General features: G+C 45.2%; 1 protein-coding gene across 5 annotated transcripts in view; it reads right to left on the reverse strand.

Annotated features, from left to right (window-relative positions):
- The window catches only part of Kif13a (kinesin family member 13A), a 181,374-nt gene that overhangs the window by 18,715 nt on the left and 142,954 nt on the right, over nucleotides 1–19,705 (reverse strand). For 3 of the 5 annotated variants that reach the window (XM_048460568.3, XM_085699449.2, XM_048460410.3), the window contains exons 23-34: nucleotides 18,416–18,567; nucleotides 16,074–16,206; nucleotides 15,755–15,901; nucleotides 12,669–12,707; nucleotides 10,942–11,041; nucleotides 9,676–9,802; nucleotides 7,139–7,194; nucleotides 6,225–6,349; nucleotides 5,806–5,982; nucleotides 3,863–3,955; nucleotides 3,571–3,723; nucleotides 1,445–1,522 (exon numbers count right to left, since the gene is read on the reverse strand). In XM_048460568.3, coding sequence (XP_048316525.3) covers nucleotides 1,445–1,522; nucleotides 3,571–3,723; nucleotides 3,863–3,955; nucleotides 5,806–5,982; nucleotides 6,225–6,349; nucleotides 7,139–7,194; nucleotides 9,676–9,802; nucleotides 10,942–11,041; nucleotides 12,669–12,707; nucleotides 15,755–15,901; nucleotides 16,074–16,206; nucleotides 18,416–18,567 — 1,380 coding nt within the window. The remainder of the gene's footprint in view (nucleotides 1–1,444; nucleotides 1,523–3,570; nucleotides 3,724–3,862; nucleotides 3,956–5,805; nucleotides 5,983–6,224; nucleotides 6,350–7,138; nucleotides 7,195–9,675; nucleotides 9,803–10,941; nucleotides 11,042–12,668; nucleotides 12,708–15,754; nucleotides 15,902–16,073; nucleotides 16,207–18,415; nucleotides 18,568–19,705) is intronic. The other 2 variants (XM_048460641.3, XM_048460492.3) reach the window with 1 other exon arrangement.

Raw genomic sequence — 19,705 nt, forward strand, 5'->3', positions numbered from 1 at the left:
CAGTTAGTTCTATGTTTTAATTTGTATTATGACTTCTTTCTTGATAGATAAATTAACTAAGAGAGTGTCTTTTAAAAAATTTAATTAGCTAGACACGGTGGTACACACCCTTAGTCCTAGTGCTTAGGTGGTAGAGGCAGGTGACCACTGTTGAGTTTGAGACCACCTAGGGCTGCATAATTGGACCCTATTTCTATTTATTTATTTATTTATTTATTTATTTATTTATTTATTTATTATGTATACAGTGTGCTGTCTGCATGTATGCCTGCAGACCAGAAGAGGGCACCAGATCTCATTACAGATGGTTGTGAGCCACCATGTGGTTGCTGGGTATGGAACTCAGGACCTCTGGTAGAACAGTCAGTGCTCTTAACCTCTGAGCCATCTCTCCAGCCCCAATTGGACCCTATTTCAACACCAAACACAGAAAAGATAAAACAATGTGTACACACACACACACACACACACACACACACACACTTCTTCTTTTCTTTTGTAGTAATGAGAATTGAATCTGGGACACTGGATCTGCTAGGCAAGAACTCTACCACTGACCTATATCCCCAGCCTAAGAAAGTGCTTTCAATTTGTAACTTGTGAGTCTCTCATTCTCTATTGGGTGTGCGTGTTTAAGTGTGGTGTGAATGTGTATGTACATGTGCTCTTGTCTATGCTCACACATATAGCAGGCAGAGTCTGACTTTGGGTGTCTTTTTCTGTTGCTTTCTACCTTACATTTTTGAGACAGGGTCTTGAATTCACAACTTGCCATTTTTGACTAGCCTGGCTGGTCTGCACACTCCAGAGATCCAGGGTTCCGAGAGCACACCCCCATGACTGGCTTTTATAGAATACTAGAGATCCAAACTCAGGTCCTCATGCTTGTGTGGCCAGCACTCTCCGTACAAAGGCAGCTCCCACCCCCATTATCTATTTCTAACGCTCGCACTGAGCTCGCAGTAACCTGCACAGCAGTGAGTATGGGTATTCACTCTGTGGCCTATTCTAAGACAGTTGCTGAGGTCAGGAAGGAGGAGTCAGGTTTTCCATGGAAACACTACAGCGCCTTCCTCTGTTTTTCCATGGAAATACTACAGCGCCTTCTGTTGCTCCTGGGAAGCGACCACTTTGAACTAACCTACACTAACTAACTAACTTACACTAACCTGCCCTTGCTTCTGGGCTGCTAGAAGCCATCTGTCAAGGGAATTTTCTACACGAATTGGTTGAGAGAGGTGATCAGTATAGGCAAATATCTAGGGGATCCTGGCTGTCTGGTGTGCACCCTGGTACGGAGAGTCAGGCTCAGCACTTTGGGGTGCCCAGTCCAGGACTGTGTGCCCCGTTCCCACCATTTAAGCTCCAACCTCATGTTGTCCCAGATCCTCCGCCCCCTAATCCTGGAGTGAGTCACATGAATTCCCTGTAGGCTTGTACTCACATTGTGAACGTTCGGCGTACTGAGGCTTCTCCGGATGTGCCGGGCTTTGGTGGAGAGCGCTTCCTTGACTGTGACGGCCTGTAGATACAGCATCACAAAGATAACAGCGGGGATTGTCTCCTCGGATTATAAACGGGGCATGTGTTTACTTTAGAAGATTCAGAAAACACAAGTGTAAAAACCACAGTTGTACATACAAACACATCAATACTTATAAGGCTGGTACCCCAACTACATGTGTTTAAAGCAACAACAACAAAACCTGACCTATCAAAAACATTAAAAACTCAAAACACGGGGCTGGTGAGATGACTCAATGGTTAAGAGCACTGACTGCTTTTCCAGAGGACCTGGGTTCAATCCCCAGCACCCACATGGCTGCTCGCAGCTGTCTGTAACTCCAATTTCAGAGAATCTGACGTCATCATACCAATGCGCAAGAAATAAGGTTAAATAAAGTTTTTTTTTTAAAAAAAAAACCCTCAAAACACAAAGCACGAAAGCTGCTGAGCAGCAGACGCTATGAATTGATGCAGAAAAACGAAACGAAGAAACCTGAGAGGAGATGCTGCAGGGTTCTGCTTGTGCCACATTTTCGGTGTGTTTTACAGAAAAGGGAGACTGCTCTGACAAACATGAATCCATCTCTCTAGTCACCCAACATCCTGTCTTCAAAGCCAGCTTCTGCTCCAAGGGAACGCGCACACATGACATACCTGTTCACGGAGGCACTGCTGAATGCAGGGTCTTATTAGTGTTATTTATTATATATTTTTTGATATGGAGGCTCCCATGTAGCCTAGGATGGATGGTCTTGAACTCACTATGTAGCCAAAGACAGCCAAACTTCGGAGCCTCCTGCCTCCACCTCGCAAATGCTGACATTATGAGCATGCACACCACTACCACGCCCAGTTTACCCAGTGCTGGAGTTTGCAGGGGCTCCACCAATTCTGAGTTCACTATTTTAAACCAATGTCCCACCGGCAACTTAGAAGCCTGAATACTGGGAATAAAATGACAAAATGGGTTCAACATAAGGCCTCTGGAGTCAGTCTACTTGGGCTCACATGGCTTTAAACCACTGCCTTGCTGCATAGCTTCTCCTGGCCCAGATTTTCTCTTTGGAGAGTGATTTACACTAGGACTTTGGCCCACTGGTGATCTTGACAATTAACCCACACACTACACCTCCATCATTTGAACACGATGCTTGAGGGCTGAGTGTGGTGGTAGCCATCTGTAATTCCAGCACTTGAAAGGCAGAGGCAGGAGGACAGCCACGAGTTGCAGACCAGGCTAGTGTTACACGGTATTTATTTACACTGTGTGACGATGTGTCACTGTGATTGGTTTAATAGAGAGCTGAATGACCAACAGCCAGGCAGGAAAGAATAGGCGGGACTTCTGGGCAGTGAGAGAAACTTGGAATCAATCTAGACCCAGGAGAGGTCAACAAGACACTGAAGTTGGACATACAGTACAGAGGACAGGTAGCAAAGCCACGTGACAGAGCGAAGATTAACAGAAACAGGTCCATTTAAGTTATAAGAACTAGTTGGGAAAAAGCCTAAGCTAAGGTCAAGTTTTCATAATTGATAATAAGTCTCAGTGTCAGTACTTGTGAGCTAGCAGTCCAAAGGCAAGTCCAACTACAGGCTAGTGCACATACTGAATTCTAAGCCAGGCAGGCTTCCAGACCAAGACCCTATATCAAAACAAAAAAGTATACACACACACACACACACACACACACACACACCCCACATACATCACCCATGCCACACACGCGCATGCAAACCACATACATTACCCACACCCACACCACACACTCACATGATCACATTACACACATCATACAAATACACAACACATATCACACATGTACATGCACACATACCACACATACACACAAATACACATACATACATGCACACATCACACAAGTAACACACACACACACACACACACACACACTCAAACTCTTGTCGGAGTCCTTTCACTAGGGGAATGGCTACCCAAGCAGTCCTCCACTGCCGCATTTTGAGAGGTGTGTACATCATCTCTGCCCACTGCTGGGGAAGGCTGGCGATTACATCCTCAGCACTAGGCAGTCAGGTACTCACCTGCCGGAGCCGCTCCAGACTCAGAATGTTCTCGACTTGCAGCACCCCACGCGTGTACTTCTCAATATATGTCTCCCCATCTAAGGTGCCCTCATTCTCACTCCGTGCTGCCAGGAGAGCCAAGGTTTCCCGGTCCTCAATCTCCTCGGTCGCCTAAAGGCACAGAAAGGAGGCGACTGTTTTTCTGTGAATGACGTTTCTGTAAGTGTTGTGATGTGCTTTCAAAGCACAGTGAACCAACACTCCCGCTCCGCTCTTACACGCCAACATCTGCAGAAGCAGCACTTGTTACCTTTGGTATGTTGGACACTATCTCATAGGTCACTCCACAAGAGTAAAATATATTTATCAGCGATATCCTTCTCTTGAGACTCTGGGTGAAACTCTGGTAGGGAAGGAAAGGAAAGCAGGATCAAATTGTGCAACGAATCTAAGACAAACCAATTTCGCATTTTCCAAACTGGAAAATTATTATAAACGATTCTAGTAGTATAGATATGTTCAACAAAACAGAAAGGAAACCAAACAAAGGAGGTGGGTATGGTGTCTCACATCTAAAATCCCCATACTTGGGAGTCTGAGGCAGGAGGATTCCTTATCAGTTTCAAAGCCAGTCTGAGTAACACAGTTAATATAGCGGGCATGGGGCCAGTCCGAGCTACTGAATGAGACCTGTCTCAAGCAACTAACAAAAATAAATAAATAAATAAATAAATAAATAAATAAATAAATAAATAAAAAACAAGAAGAGAAAAGAGCAGAAAACAACAAAATCCAATGAGAAACAAAGCCTAAAAATCTTGTCTCTGATTGGCAAGATGGCTCTGTGAGGAAAGGCCTTTGTCCCCATGCCCAAGGGCCTGAGTCTGATCCCTAGGACCCACATTAGGGAAGGCGCCTACTGACTCCTGCAAGTTGTCCTTCAACCTCCACACATGTTTTGTAGCACGCAAGTTCAAACGCACATACAACTAAGTAAATATACACATGTAATAACATCCTCTTTCTGAAACTTCTTGTCTTGGGCTGGGATCTTTAATCTCAGCAGTCAGGAGGCAGAGACAGGAGATCGTTGTGAGCTCAAGGTTCTACATTTCTGCAAGCCTGGTCCACACAGGCAGTTCTAACTGAAGCTACGAGCCTGGTCCACACAGGCAGTTCCAACCCAAGCTGCACAGCAAGACCATTAAGAGCTAAATGCAGCTGTGATTGGGGTCAGACTGGCAGAGCTGGGACGTCCCTGGGGTTCTCATTTTCACTGCTTCCCTTGTGCTAACTTCCCTTCATCTCTCCAAGGGTTAGCCAGCTTTGCTAGAACAATCTGAGGAACCCAGGGGGTCAGTTTTGTTGACAGTACCGCTGACATGGGTTTTGGCAAAAGCAGCAGAAGTCTTCTCTGTCCCAGTGCCGTCACTAACATGCCAGAACCTGCTGTGAAATAATCCTCTTGCACACTGTAAAGATTTGTCACTTGAATTGGTTTAATAAGATGCCGATTGGCCAGCAGCTAGGCAGGGAGTATAAGTGGGGTCACCAAACTAAGGATGATGGGAAGGAGTCACCAGCTAGAAGCAGAGGAAGGAGATGAATGTGCTGCTCATAAAGGAACTGCCATGTGATAGAGTGTAAATAAGGAATAAGAGTTAACTTAAAATATAAGAGCCGGTTAGTAGTAAGTCTGAGCTATTGGCTGAGCATTTATAATTAATATAAGCCTCTATGTGGTAATTTGGAAAGTGGCTGCTGGATATTTGGGAATAGATGGTGAGGACAGGAAACATCTGTCCACTAAGACAGTGGCAGCTGCTGTCTGCAAACATTACAGGCTCTTCTTTTTTTAAAAAAAACGTTTATTTCATTTGTGTTTGTGTGTATCTTTCTGTGTGTGGACACATGAGCACGTGTGGGGGTGCCCATGGAGAACAGAAGAGAGTGTCAGATCCCCTGGAGCTGGAGTTACAGTTGGATGTCAGACACCTGACAAACTCAAATCCTCCAGATGGGCAAAAAGTGCTCCTCACTGCTGAGCCATGTCTCCAGCCCCAAAGATTAGAGATATCCTAACCAGTGAACATGGCAAAGTTAATGAGTCTGGCACTGACGTTTCCTTCTGAGGTCTTCACCTGGCCACCACGTGCCCAAGCTGTTTACGAGGGTTATAAAACAGGGTGTGACACAGAGGAGATCATTTTGCCCTTGTCCACAGGACGGCAAAGCAGCTCTGTTGCTCGCTACCTGTTTGTTATAAATATTGGCTGCAATCCGCTTCCGTAACACTAGCTCCATAGCTGCCGGGTGGCTGAGTTGAACCGTGGTCTTCACAATCAGGTAGATCCTTTCATTCTGCGGCGTGACCCGATTCAGGTGAACAGAATCGTGGACCGAGGAGTCCCAGGAAGCTGTGGCTGAAACCTGGGAGGAACAGAATGTTGGGGGACAGGTGTAAGCCACGACAGGCAGAGCAGTTTACGAGACATCCCGGAGAAAGAAAATCAATTCTACTTGCTGTGGCCAAATAGACTTCTTCCTTCAGCTACTCTGAATGGTGGCCCGGACAGCATTTTGGTCAAAGCCCTCAGTGTCTCCCAGGGCTTATCAGGCTGATAGGGCTTGTGTGCATGTGAAGACCCCGAGAGAGCCCTGGGGTAAATTACCTCATCACCACTGTGCTTTATGATGGGCAGGTAGAAGAACTGACTGCCATGCTCCTTGGGCAGGATGGAGTTCACACCTGACGCGTGGGGGCCCACCAGCTGCTCATTGGCACTAAGGTCATCCGCTGAGCAAGTTCAAGGGGCAAGATGAAAACAGAGCAAAGGAAGTCAGCTTTTAAGCAAACACCAGCATTTTAAAATACGCCTTTGAAATTAATTTTTCCATTTTACACTTTTTTTTTTTTTAAGACAGGGTTTCTCTGTAGCTTTAGAACCTGTCCTGGAACCTGATCTATAGACCAGGCTGACCTTGAATGCACACAGATCCACCTGCCTCTGCCTCCCGAGTGCTGGGATTAAAGGCATGCCCCATCACCTGACTTATTCTATACTCTTTTTTTATTAATTAAAAAAAATGCCTAAAAAGTAATGGGTTTCATGACAATATTTTCTCCTGCCCCCTCCCCTTGCCCTCTCTTGTTGGTTTCCCTCTTCCTCCTGCTGCCATGTTACACGAAGTCCATTACCTTCTTTTCCTTCCCCACCTTAAAGGTTGAGGGCAGAGGATACCAGTCAGAAATGCAGTTCCTCAGCCCTTGCCAAGCCTAACACAGACTCTCCAGGGGCCACGCCTTCTGCAGGTGATGTCAATCATTCATATCCCAGAGCACATGCTTTGTGTTCTTGTCTGCAGTTTGCAATGCCCAGGGTGCTTTGTGTGCGATCAGACACCCACAGCTCTCCTCCACTGCCCAGATGCCATGCTGATGCATGTGCCCAGAGCTACACTGTCACCTAGTGTGCCATATCAGTAGTTACGGGAGTGATTTATGCACCCAAAAGAACACAAGTCTGAGGAGATGATGATCTTTGTTGGTGTTCATAATCCCGGGATGGGTTAAGTACCTACTTACCATTCAGATCCAGGAAGAGAACCGGTATGTGGGTTTCCATTCCAGGAGGTGGGACCCTAAATTCAACAACAAAATTTAACTGTAAGAACAGGTGTTTTGTATTTTTTAATTACGAAAACACTGTAGAACCAAGGAAACAGAAGGACCTACTGTAGGGCTGTGGAGCCTACTCAGGTCGCACCATGGCATCTCTTTGTCATGTTTATCTTATTGTGTATGTGTCTCTCTGTGTGTGGGGGCACATGTGCCATGGCAGAGGACAACTTGCAAGAGTCCGGGGACTAAACCCAGATTGTCAGGCTTACCAGCAAGCAGCACTAAGCCATATCTCCAGACTCCATCATTTTTAATTTCTTAAAGTAAACTTTGCTATAAAAACACACCATTTTTTGACTCCCATGTTGACACACGTCATGGAAATCACTGTGACATACAAATGAACTACCAGCCACAGGCATGAGATGTGAGTAACTAAAACAAACTTTATCTGAAGTCTTTCAAAAAACAGTTCTGGGGGCTGAAGAGATGGTTTCAGAGAACTTTCTCCTTTCTCAGAGGACTCGGGTTCAGTTCCCAGCACCCCACTGTGACTCACAGCCCTTTATAACTCTAGTTTCAGGGGACCTGACGCCCTCTCCTGGCCTCTTCAGGCACCAGGCACACATATGGTGTATATAAAATACATACAGGCAAAACATTCATACACCTAAGAGTAAAAAATGAATGAAATATTTTTGAAGAAAAGAAACAATTCTAGGCACAGGGACAAGGGACCAGGGTGCTGTTAGATGGAAGGGGATGGATCAGAACCTAGAGGAAGTAAACGAAAAGGGTGGGAACCCAGAAAACTCCAAAAGAGTGTGCACAGCCTGTGCAAGGAGGTGGTGTGTACAGCAGAGACCAGGCAAGCACATTGCTCAGACTGACCCACATTAGAATCACCTGATCATACACTTCCTCTTCTGAATCAGACCTAGGGTGGGACCCAGGGTGACATTTTAGGAACACTCAAGATGATGTGGAGCTGGAAAACATCATGTAAAGAGGCTGAAGCAAGGACGTCTTACTAGGAGGGCTTTGAGAACCGTCAAGGTCGGCATGAGTTGACTCCTCGCAGGGAGCACCCTGCAGAGACACTGCACACTATGGACAGGATCCGAACACACAGACAGAGGCTGCTAGGGGAAGCAGTAGGCACAACACTTCTTCAGGAAGGCCATGAAATCGATGCCAGATCAGTTCCATGATCCAGAGAGATGGGAACATCAGTAGCATGTCTATCTGTCCAGAGCAGATCTGGACATGTGTACAGTGTTCAAAGGGGATGCTGGGTTTTCTCCTAGCCACTCAGAACAGAGGCTGAGGATGTAGCTCATGGGTAGAATGGAAGGCCCTGAGTTTGACCCCAGCACTACAAAAACAAAACACAAGCAATGACAACGAAAAGGCAGAAACCCTCAAACAAGAACAACAAAAAATCCAAACAAGAACAATGTATAAGTACATTTCCAAGGCATGGCTTTGCAGTGAGAATGAGAATCAGAACCAACAGAGCAGTTGGGCAGAGGTGGCGCATGCCTTTAATCCTGGCACTCAGGAGGCAGAGGCAGGTGGATCTCTGTGAGTTCGAGGCCAGCCTGGTCTACAAAGCGAGTTTCAGGACAGCCAGGGTCACACAGAGAAACCCAGTCTCCAAAAATAAAAAAAAGTCAAAACAAAATGAACATCAAAAAAGTAAACATAGCTACCTTTAAATAAATATACACAAAAGGCATTTTATATATACAATATGCATTATAACAAACAGGCTACATCCAAATGAACAAGCCTCTTTTTATGTCTCTAAGTCTTACAACAGAACTAAGAACACCATTCCACCTGCATATCAGGAATAAACGCAAGAAGTAGTTCAAGAAATACAGACTGTGGCTAAGTTGGCAGGAGTACTGGTCTAGCACACATAAAGGCCTGGGTTCGGTGCCTAGCACTGTATTAAAATGGGCACAGTGGCACAGACCTACAACCCCAGCACTGGGAGGTGGAGGCAGGAAGATCAGAAGCTTACAATTCATAAAAGCAGCAGAACTACAGTTATGAAGTTGCAGTGAAGATTGTTTTATGGTTGGGATCACCACAACATAAGAAAATGTTTTAAACGGTCATAACTTTAGGAAGGCTGAGGACCACTGCTCTATCCATTAATACCGGCCAAATTAAGCACGTTCCAGGGCAAATGAGATCTATTTTCTGTGTTCTTTTAGTATATTTTGAAGCTACCTTCTAGCCCAGTATACTTTGAAAACTCCTTCTCAGTTTAGAGGGAGGAAAGAGGATCCAACTTGCTCATTCAGAGGAAGAGGGGAATGCAGCATTTACTCCCAGTCAGGTCACCTCTGGAAGAAGCTGGCTCCGGTGGGGAAGTTAGAGCATGCTGGAGTTGGGTGGCCCTTCCCTCCACTGCAACTAGCTGATACCGAAAGCTATCTGCAGGGCGCTTGTCGCAGGTCATGCCTAGCCGGCATAAAGGGTGGCCTTACCAATCAGCTGGTGCCCCGGGGATCCCACTGCCGGGGGCAGGCACCAGCACTGCATTCCTCTCTTCCGTCAGCCCCACCCACTGCTCCACCAGCCTGGCTTCCCTCTCCATGTCGTCTTCTGTTTTCTCTGTCGAACATCAGGAAGACATGAGTGACAGCAAGAGAAGGGACAGCAGCTAAGGGTAACACAACCAGTGTTTTCACTCTGGGACATCCAACAGGGTTTATATGGCTACCATACTCCAGAGAAGGAGCTATGGCCCTGAAGAACATGCATGAACACCAGACAGAGGCAGGATATGATGTCAGCTTCAGACAGAGGCCAGACAAAATACACAGAGCAGGGAGAGTAGCCAGGAAGGGGTTTGTATTACTGGTGCAGCATCTGGGTGCGGGGGTTAGGAATATATGCCATATCTACTTTACACACTTGCTGGAATGAGCCAGTTTATTAATGGGTGTAATGTGGTTTATAAACTGACAAGCCCTGTTACAAAGGCAGGGTATTTAACAGCATTGTACACCTTGCTCCGCAAAACATTTTTCTTCAGGCTCACTGTGGAAAGGATTTTACTGTACAAATTTTTATATCTTCACGCTCTAAACTCAATTCTGGGCTTTCCTGGGTAGACTCACTGAATTTTCATCAGTGGCCTAGGCACACACAGAAACCTATACCATATACTGGGCTGAGATGGTTAACCAAGGTGAATTTGTTGACACAAAATGGAGCAAAATCCACATGTACTAGCAAAGCATTAAGTACCATGAGTGACTATGAAGTCAAGTTGAGAGCATAAGGTTATATATCCTATCCATCCCTCCATCTATCTATCCATCCACCCATTTATTGAGACAGGGGTTCACTATGTAGCCCTGGCTGGTCTGGAATTCACTATGTAGATCACGTTTGCCTTGAGCTCATAGAGATCCACTTGCCTCTGTCTCTCAAGAGCTGGGATTAAAGGTATGGTTCACAAGTATTATTATTATTATTATTATTATTTGTTGTTGTTGTTGTTGTTATTGCCACTGTAACTAAAAAAGCTACTCCTGGGAGAGTTTAATCCCATGTACTTTTTTTATATTTATTTATTTTGTGTGTGGGATGGGACAAGCGTGTCACAGTGCATGTGGACACGGGAGGACAGCTTGTGAACGTCGGTTCTCTCCTCTCATGAGGGCTCTGGGGATTGAACCTGTGTCGTCAGCCTTGGTGGCAAGTGCCTTTATCTAATGAGCCATCTCCTGGACCCCACCACATACCTTTTTTATTGCTGACTTTTTTAATCTGTTCGTCTAAGTATTCCCGTCGTTTAATGAGCGCATCTGACCATCTCTCTCTTACGCAGTTCAAGTCTTCTTCCTGACAAGAGAGGGAAGATGTTTATTTCTCTATAGAAAGTGTAGATAATGATTCCTTTTGTATAAAAAAGATATTTAAGTAGATTGGGGTGTGTTTCATTAGAAAAGGCCATTGAATGTCACAGTGATTAATTAATAGGTAAGAAAGCAGAGGTCATAGAATACTCCATGCTGACCAAGGATGCTGGTACCCAGAAATCAGAGGCCTAAATCAGGGTAATTACACTAAAAGGCAACACAAGCTCAAATGATGCTAGAGCAGGATGATCTTTATGCTGCAAGGTGATTTTATGTTGCATGTGTGCACACCCACATCTGTGCACATTTGCATGACAGCAATTCACCGAAAGATGTGTGATCTCAAGCAGGAGGCTACCAAAAGCCAAGCTCGAAGCACAGGACATCAAATGGTAGGGAGAACGACAGATATTTATGTAGTTCAGAGTTCAATGGCCTTGCTATTAATTAATTAATACCAGATTTCTCTGAAATGCAAAGAATAGGTCAGCAGAAAACTTTCTCAATTTGCTGCGAAGATTTTAACAGCCAACCGTCACCACAAGGATAACCAAAAATCTCCCATGCAAAAACTCCACATGCAGTCAGCCATGCTAGAAGAACTCCCAGAAGCAGCTGCTGGACTCCACTGTGCACATGGCAGGAAGCACGCCCAAAGCCACAAGACGTTAGTTGATGGCACAGCTGAGACCTGAGGGGTCCTGACCTCCTCCCGAGGTCTGTTTTGGTTCAGTTTCATCCTTTCTTAGTAGGGAAGGGAAAACCATCACTTCTACCCCAGACGCTGCGGGGTCTAATTCTCCTAGCAATGATGACCTGATACTAAGAATGGAAACCTGAAAGCTTCTCCCACAACTGACATCCAGGAAGGCTCACTGAGAACCCATCCTTTCAACTTGAATGGGACAGCAGTACAAAGACTGACAACTCACGCCTGAAACTTTCATCTTGGCTGACTACTCTGACCACGACCCCACCATCATCCGTGGTTGTAAGGCTAGCCTAGGCTGACTGGGTATCTATGGCACATCTGCTCATCCCCTCTCCTCCATTCCCAACAAGAGAGTGCTGGTATTTAAATTCCCAACATGATGAACTAAGCTTGACCCTAATGAGAGGGCAACTGGTTAAATAGAACAAAACAAAGGTCTATGCTCAGTCTCTAAGCTTGTTGTTCAATAAAAGTGTATTTTTTTAAAAAAATCAAATGGCACTTAGGGTGACAGAAATCTTCCAGAAGTGAGGCAAAGTGCAGTTTAGTAGAGGAAAGACAAGAATGGACCAATGAACTGAACGGAGAGCAGTGTGTTTTTTAAGATCGTTCATCTTATTACGGCCATCGTGGTCTGGCTCAGCAAGGCTTTGCTAGCTGGTCACTGGAGCCGGCAGAGCAAATAGTGTAGAGTCTGGGTACAGATTTGGAATCGACAGGAAAATCATGAGAAATAGTACTGTGATCTTGATCACATACAAAGCAAACCAAAAGCAAGTGAGAAACTGCACATTCTCACTCCGTGGCCCTGTTTCCACCTCCCTGGGCCCTGCTTTGCGAAGGCTGGCGATTAGCGAGAGCTGTGCCCCATGCACAGGGTTGACAGTGGCAGCAATACCTGATAACTATCCATATCATCGCCATCCTCCTCATCTCTCTGGTGGGGAAAAAATAAACATAAAGGACATGCATTTCGTTTTCTCAAACAGCACATAGGGAAAGATAATTTAACACATGTTACAATGGACGCCTCGTACAACATTAGCACCGAAAAGCATTTCACTGAATCCCAAAAAGTTAGGAAGGATTAAATTCATCTGTCTGTCTGTCTGTCTGTCCGTATGTCTGTCTGTCTCTCTCTGTGTATGTGTGTGTGGGGGGGCGGGGAGAGACAGAAGACAACTTCTGAGAATCATTTCTCTTCTTCCTCATGTGGGTTCTGGGGCTTAACAGGTTGTCAGGCTTGGAGGCAAGGGCCTTTCCCACTGAGCCATTTTAATATCCCAAGAATTTTTTTTAAGTAAGAAAATCAAATTTTTTGAAGAGAATTCTCTTAGATAAGGATTGAAAACAACATCCCTGGGCCAGGCCCTGTGTCACTGTCTCTGGTGACATGTATTCCGGTGGGCTGTCTGAAGTTTAGGATGATCTTAGCCGGACAGAAGGCTAACCTATGAAGGAGTTAGAGATTCTCTTCTCACAGAGATCCTAGAGGATGGAGAGCTAATCCAAGGTTCACACAGACGGTGTCTGCTCAGGACAGAAGCCGGACCTCCTGTCTCTATCCCCAGCAGTTGTTCTTGGAGAGCATCATTCAGAGGGATGAAGTTGCCACAGGAATGCCTGGGGACCCAGGCTAAGGGCAGGTAAGGTTCTGTGCTGGCTACTGCAGGGGAAGCCACTGGAACGCACGGGCTACCTGGGTTCTCTATGCGTGGATCACAAGTACCCCAAAGGCATGGCTGCATTTTGCAATAGTTACACAAGGTACCAATGTTGGTTAAAAAAATCTTTAGGCAAGAGAAAGAATCAAGCTGAAAACAAGAGTTTAGGTAGAGACAATTTTCCTTAGAAATGAGACTACAGCACCCTCAAGTCATCATTATCATAGTCAATATTGTCACTTTAGAGACTGGGTCTCACTCTGCAGTCCTGGTTGGCCTGGAACTCACCATGTAGTCCAGGCTGTCCTTGAACCTACAGTGGTCCTCTTGCCTCTGTCTCCCGAATTCTGGGATTACAGGAATGCTCCACTATGCCCAGTGAATTCTTTTATTTAAACTTATAACTATCTTTTTTAATGACATGAGAGAATATTATAATCATTTTAATTTTGGAAGTCACAGCTTAAGCTACATGAACTCCATGTCTTATCTTACGCCGGAGATTGATTTTATCATATATCATAACATAGTTATAACATATATCATAACATAGTTTTATTCCAGAAAGAAACTGAGAATTGTTGTGTCTATTTCATCATTTTAGTAAAGAAAGAATCCAATGTTTAAGTGAACCAGGAAATGAATGGGGAACCGGGGTCTCCTGTCTGTAAGTCTTGTGCTACCAAGTAACTCCTGTGACCGCCCTGGAAGTTACTGGCTCATGAGGGCTTGGCCTGGAGTGTGGATATGCATTCGATTCCTTCCTCACAGACTCTAGACACACAAGTGTGCTAGAGAACGCCCCGGACCACATGCCCTATCTCCTTGTCCTTTGCTCTTGTTCTCAAGGGAGCACACCAACCCCGAGCCGCAGGGAAGTTTAGTCAGACAGGAGGAGGGCACTGCCGGACAAAACCCAGAACTGTATTCATCTCCAGCTTTCAGAAAAGTCTGTGCCAACACCATAAAAGCAAAGAAAAACTGTGGTAAATGAACCATTACTCAGGATTGGCTGGGCTAATACCCAGACTCCTCAGAGAAATGGAGGGAAATATTTTCTCTCTGGCAAGGCAGAGAGATCCTCTCTACCACATCTTACAATAGGGGACCCTGGTTCAACTGTGCCCAGTCCCTTGAAACACAAACATTATTCCAAGCCACAGTAGGAGGACAGTTATTGAAGTTTACTCTCCTGGAGCACAGACTAGCTTCCATACTGCCCACCCTCCACAGTGTCTCATGTAGGCCAGGCTAGCCTCAAACTCACTACGCAGCTAAAGCTGAGGACGATCCTGAACTCCAATTCTCCTGCCTCCACATTCTAAGTGCGGGGCCAACAGGCTTGTATCATCACAGCCAGCATCCTTTTATTTCTTAATGAGAACAATGGGCTTGGAGGATGGAGATTTAATGGACAAAATGATCAAGGGCACAGTTTTTACAAAAACAAAAAAAGAGCAGTATAGACTGGTTTAAAGTGATGGTATAGAGGAGCAATTTCTGATAACACTGCAAGGGCACTGGGGCAGCAGTAACGTTCACACCTATCAGGCAAGTGGATGGGGCAGCAGTAACGTTCACACCTATTGGGCAAGTGGATGGGGCAGCAGTAACGTTCATATCTATTGGGCAAGTGGACTGGGGCAGCAGTAATGTTCATGTCTATTGGGCAAGCGGATGGGGACAGCCGTAATGTTCACATCTATTGTGCTGGCAATAAAATAAAAGCAGCCCAGAGCAGGCGACCACTAGCGCTTTAAGAAGTAAGCATTACTAAGTAACACTAAGCAAACACAGCATTTTATATTTAGAAGAAAGGCAACAGACGGGGATGTGACTTGGAAGGGATGCAGTTGGTAACTGTTGCTGAATTTCCAAGTAAGATTTCCACTGTACATCAATTTCCTTACTTACACAGTAACTGATTTTTAAATTTCTTCTTTTTAATTAAAATATTTTCTTTTAATCGTGTGTGTGTGTGTGTGTGTGTATGTATGTATGTATATCTGAGTGTGGGTATGTGCACATGAGCGCAGGTGTCCTCAGAGGACAAAAGAGGTCCCTGGATCCCCTGGAGATGAAGTTACAGGTGGTTTTGAGCTGTCTAGCATAGGTGCTGGGAATTGCATTTGAGTTCTCTGTAAGAGCAGTATGCACTCTTAACTGATGAGTCAATTCTGTAATCCCTTGATCCTTTTAAAATTAAAATTAAAAAAAAATTTCTGAAGTACTGGGTATTTCTGAGGAAGCTCGGCAAGTGTCCTCCAACCAAGCTACATCCCTAGTCCTTGGTACCTAAGACCCCAGACCCATGTCTTACCTGGTAACTGTCCAGCCCTCTTTGCAGCTTGGTGGATCTTGCAGTCACACAGCCAATGGATACCGACAGGATGGCTTCCACCATGAGTGGCAGCGTCCCTGAATGCTGCACAGGTTTTACTGTGACCTGCACTCTACGCGAGTGACCCTGCAGAAGTGAAGGCAGTGAAGATGCCAGAAATGGGGATGGGGATAGGGGAAGGAAACAAGGGGAGATAATTTGAGACCAGAGACACAAAGTAATTAGGGCATGCCTAGAAACTCTATAAGAGTGGAATAGGAAGGGATGATAAGCAAACAAACAAACGAAACCTTTCTACCTGTCTGAGTTGAAAGACGCCCCCAGTGTTGACGTCTTTGGCCTGGTGAAGTTCCACTGCGGCGTATTCCCCCAGCTCATTCAGTTCCAATATGGAGACCCACATTTCTATTCTTCGAGTGACTTCATTCCACCTACAAAAACCACATCCCGACAAAGCGAAGCGTCAGTCAGGGCCACTGTTAGCAAACGGTAATAAACATCCATCTCTGAGCACGTTCGGGCACTGTGCCAGCGGCATCTCACAGGTTACCTCCTCAATGACGGCTCATACAATCCTGCGGTACAGACACGCAGGCTGTTTAACTGACCCATACCTTCCACTTAGAGGTATATACAGATCAGGTGCAAAATTCCAGGGGGGTTGACAAACCCAACTTAGCTCTGCCTGTTTTAAAATGTCATAAAAATAGAACCACATGGTGTGGAATCTTGAGTCTGGCTTATTTCATTTGGCACAATGGATGGACGACCCTTTCTTTCTCTGACAGGGTTTCTCTATATAGTCCTAGATGACTTTGAACTTGCAGAGATCTGTCTGCCTGTCTCCCAAGTGCTGGGATTAAGGGCATGTGTCACTATGCTTGGCCCCAGTTCTTTTAGTTTTTAATGTTGACTAAGCTGCTCTTGGATGACTAATCCAGTAATTTGTTTATTCACCTGCTGAAAATACCTGGGTTCATCGTGACACTGGTATATTGGTAAAGCTACCATGAACACTACTTGTGGACCTAATTTTTCATTTCTCTCAAGTAAGCCAGTCCCTGGGTGTGTGGTTGCTGGGTCACAGAAGAGGCAAATGATCAACTTTATAAGAAATTGCCAATTTTAGGGCTGAAGCTGAATGGCAGAGTGCTTGCCTGGCATGTGGAAAGACCTACGTTCTGTCTCTGGAAATGCTATAAAAAGAAAAAAAGACATTAGGAGCTTTCTCTTAGATCACGGTTGCTTGTTTATTTTCATTGTTCTCTGCCTCCCCAGTGCTGGGATTAAAGGTGTGCGCCACCACCGCCCGGCTGTTTGTTTTCATCGTTATGCCTTTGATGTAGAATTAACTCCAACCTGGAAGTTTTCCCTCCTATGGCTATTGTGGCCTGAGTACCTGTGACCATGTCAAAGTTGTAAAGATGCCATTCCCCCTCCAGGCAGCATGGAACAGACCAGTAAAACTAGCACTTGCTGAGGCAGGAGGATTGCGAATCTGTGGTCAGATGGGTTTTACAGTGAGCACTTGCTTACAACAATGCCATCAACAATGACAATGATGAAAGCTCAGGGCATAGTGGCTCACATCTGCAATTTCAATACTCGGGAGGTCGAGACAGGAGACTGCCACAAATGTGAGGCCAGCCCAGTCTATAACCAAACCATATCTCAAAAAAACAAAAAAACCTAAAAAGCAATAAAAATTGGTAAAAAGATATTGGTGTGGGAGAACTGTCTGTATTCTGTCAATCATATTTTAAATAAATGCTGATTGGCCAGGCAGGAAGTAGAGGTGATGCAATGAGAACAGGAGAATTCTGGGAAGCAGGAAGCCCTCTCCACCATTCCTGCCCTGATCACCGAAGAAGCAACATGTGAGCTGACAGCTGAAAAAGGTACCAAGCCATATGGCTAACACAGACAAGAATTACTGTAAGATGTAAGAATTAGTTAACAAGAAGCCAGAGCGAATGGGCCAATCAGTTTATAATCTTACGGAGTCCTGTGTGTGATTTTCTTTGGGGCTTGCAGGCTGTGGGGTACTAGGTGGGACAGACACCCCATCTAGTCAGCCCTTATTCTCAAATGGACAAGCAGGCCTTTCGTGTTACAAGATATCCTACTATTTCCTTCTACCAGATTTACAGATTTTGCTTTGCATTTAAATTTATGATTTGGGTCAACAAGGTAGCCCAGTAAGTAAAAGAGTTTGTCTTCAAACCAGATGACTTGAATTCAATCCCTGGGACCATGTGGTGAAAGTTGGTAACTGACTCCTGCAAGCTATTCTGTGGTCTCCCTCGGCGCGCACACACACAAATAATGTAATAAAGACTTTAAAAATAAACATAATTTTTGTGCTTGATGCCTTAAGAAAAACCAAGGATTCTTTTTTCCCCACATCAATACAGCAATTATTCCAATCTCACTGGTTTCAATGACTCACTATCCACAGTGCGTTTTGATGTTGGTAGCTTCAGTTGGTGGCTTCTTCTAGTACTCTAATGCTACAAAGGAGGAAATGGGCTCAAAGGCTGAGCAGCTTGTTCGAAGCCCCAGGGTTTGAAGCCTCGATGCTTGCTTAAGGTCATGAGCTGCTCCTGACCCCTGCGTCTAATGCTTGCAGCAAGAACAAACCTGTCATGCAATGTTCTTGTCTTCGCATGGAGGGAGTCGACCTCCCAGATGGAGCTTCCGTTCCCAGCGCACCGGTGGCCCCACACCTCAATCGCCAGCGCGCCATCGGAAATGAACTCTAGGAACTCTTCTGTGACAGTCACCACAAAGTCCTGGGACAAGCAGAAGGCAGGAGAGCACACTGAGAGTCGGGCATAATGGTACCCACTTATCTGCTCTCAACCTTAAACCCCAATCTCTTCTATTCTGCAGGAAAGCATCTAGGATCACTTGGTTCTAACAAACAAAGCCAAACTCAAAACTTCTGACTTTAGGTGCAGAGCTGGCATCTGCATTTCTTTACTTTGGCTCATGGCCAGCTCCAGTGAACCACTCTGACCTCCAGATGACCCTGACTGCACTTCGAGCCTTATCCCGTAAGAGACTTAAACTATCAGATTCTTTCCTGGCCTGGGCTCTTGCTCATGAGTGTGTCTCTCTTCAATTCCTTACTCTAAAAGACAAGCCCACGACTGTGGAAATTTATAGAGTTCCCTGAGAACTGTGGCTGGTCACCCAGAACATCGAGTAGGCCTAATGCCAAGTCACTTTCCTTCCCATCAGCCTCCTTGGGAGCCCTAGCAGAGACTCAGAGGCAGTTATTCATTGACTCATTTCCAGAAACAGCTACCAAGTGGACTGAACCTTATTCTATCTACTTTCCCATTTCATCTGAAGACAGACCCAGAAAGTTAGGAGGAAAAGAAACACAGTGGTCAGTGAGTCCAGTCTATGCTCTTTAGAAGTGAAAAACAAAACAAAACAAAACAAAACAAAAAAACTAACAACCTCTAAAATCACACTGTGAACCCAGGGATTTTGGGATCCATATATATTTAAACAGTTGTTAAATAGTACACACTGATAATTCAGCCTTTATCTTCCTGATATAAACAGCCCTGTGGATCCAAAGAAGGATAGGAAATATTTAGAAGACGATTAGAAAAACAGCAACAACAAGAACAACAAAAATGGGGGAGGGAGGGATGCTACTTAGGAGGAGAAGAAGCCAGTGTGTGGGAGGGGATGGGGGAGAACAGCAGCAGCAGAAGGAGATGAGTTAGAACAAGTGTAATATGAATTGGAGGGCAGAACAGGCCACATACTGAGTCCCAGGCCTGCTTGAGCTACACAGCAGGACCCTTTTGTGATTTAACGGATTTGGGGAAGAGGGGTATCATTTTCTTTAGGGGTGTGGCCAACAATAAGTTGCCAATATATCAGCCTATAATCTCCCTCCTATGCTCAGGC

The sequence above is a fragment of the Myodes glareolus genome, chromosome 14 (assembly GCF_982192425.1).
Source record: "Myodes glareolus chromosome 14, mMyoGla1.1, whole genome shotgun sequence".
NCBI classification, from domain to species: domain Eukaryota; kingdom Metazoa; phylum Chordata; class Mammalia; order Rodentia; family Cricetidae; genus Myodes; species Myodes glareolus.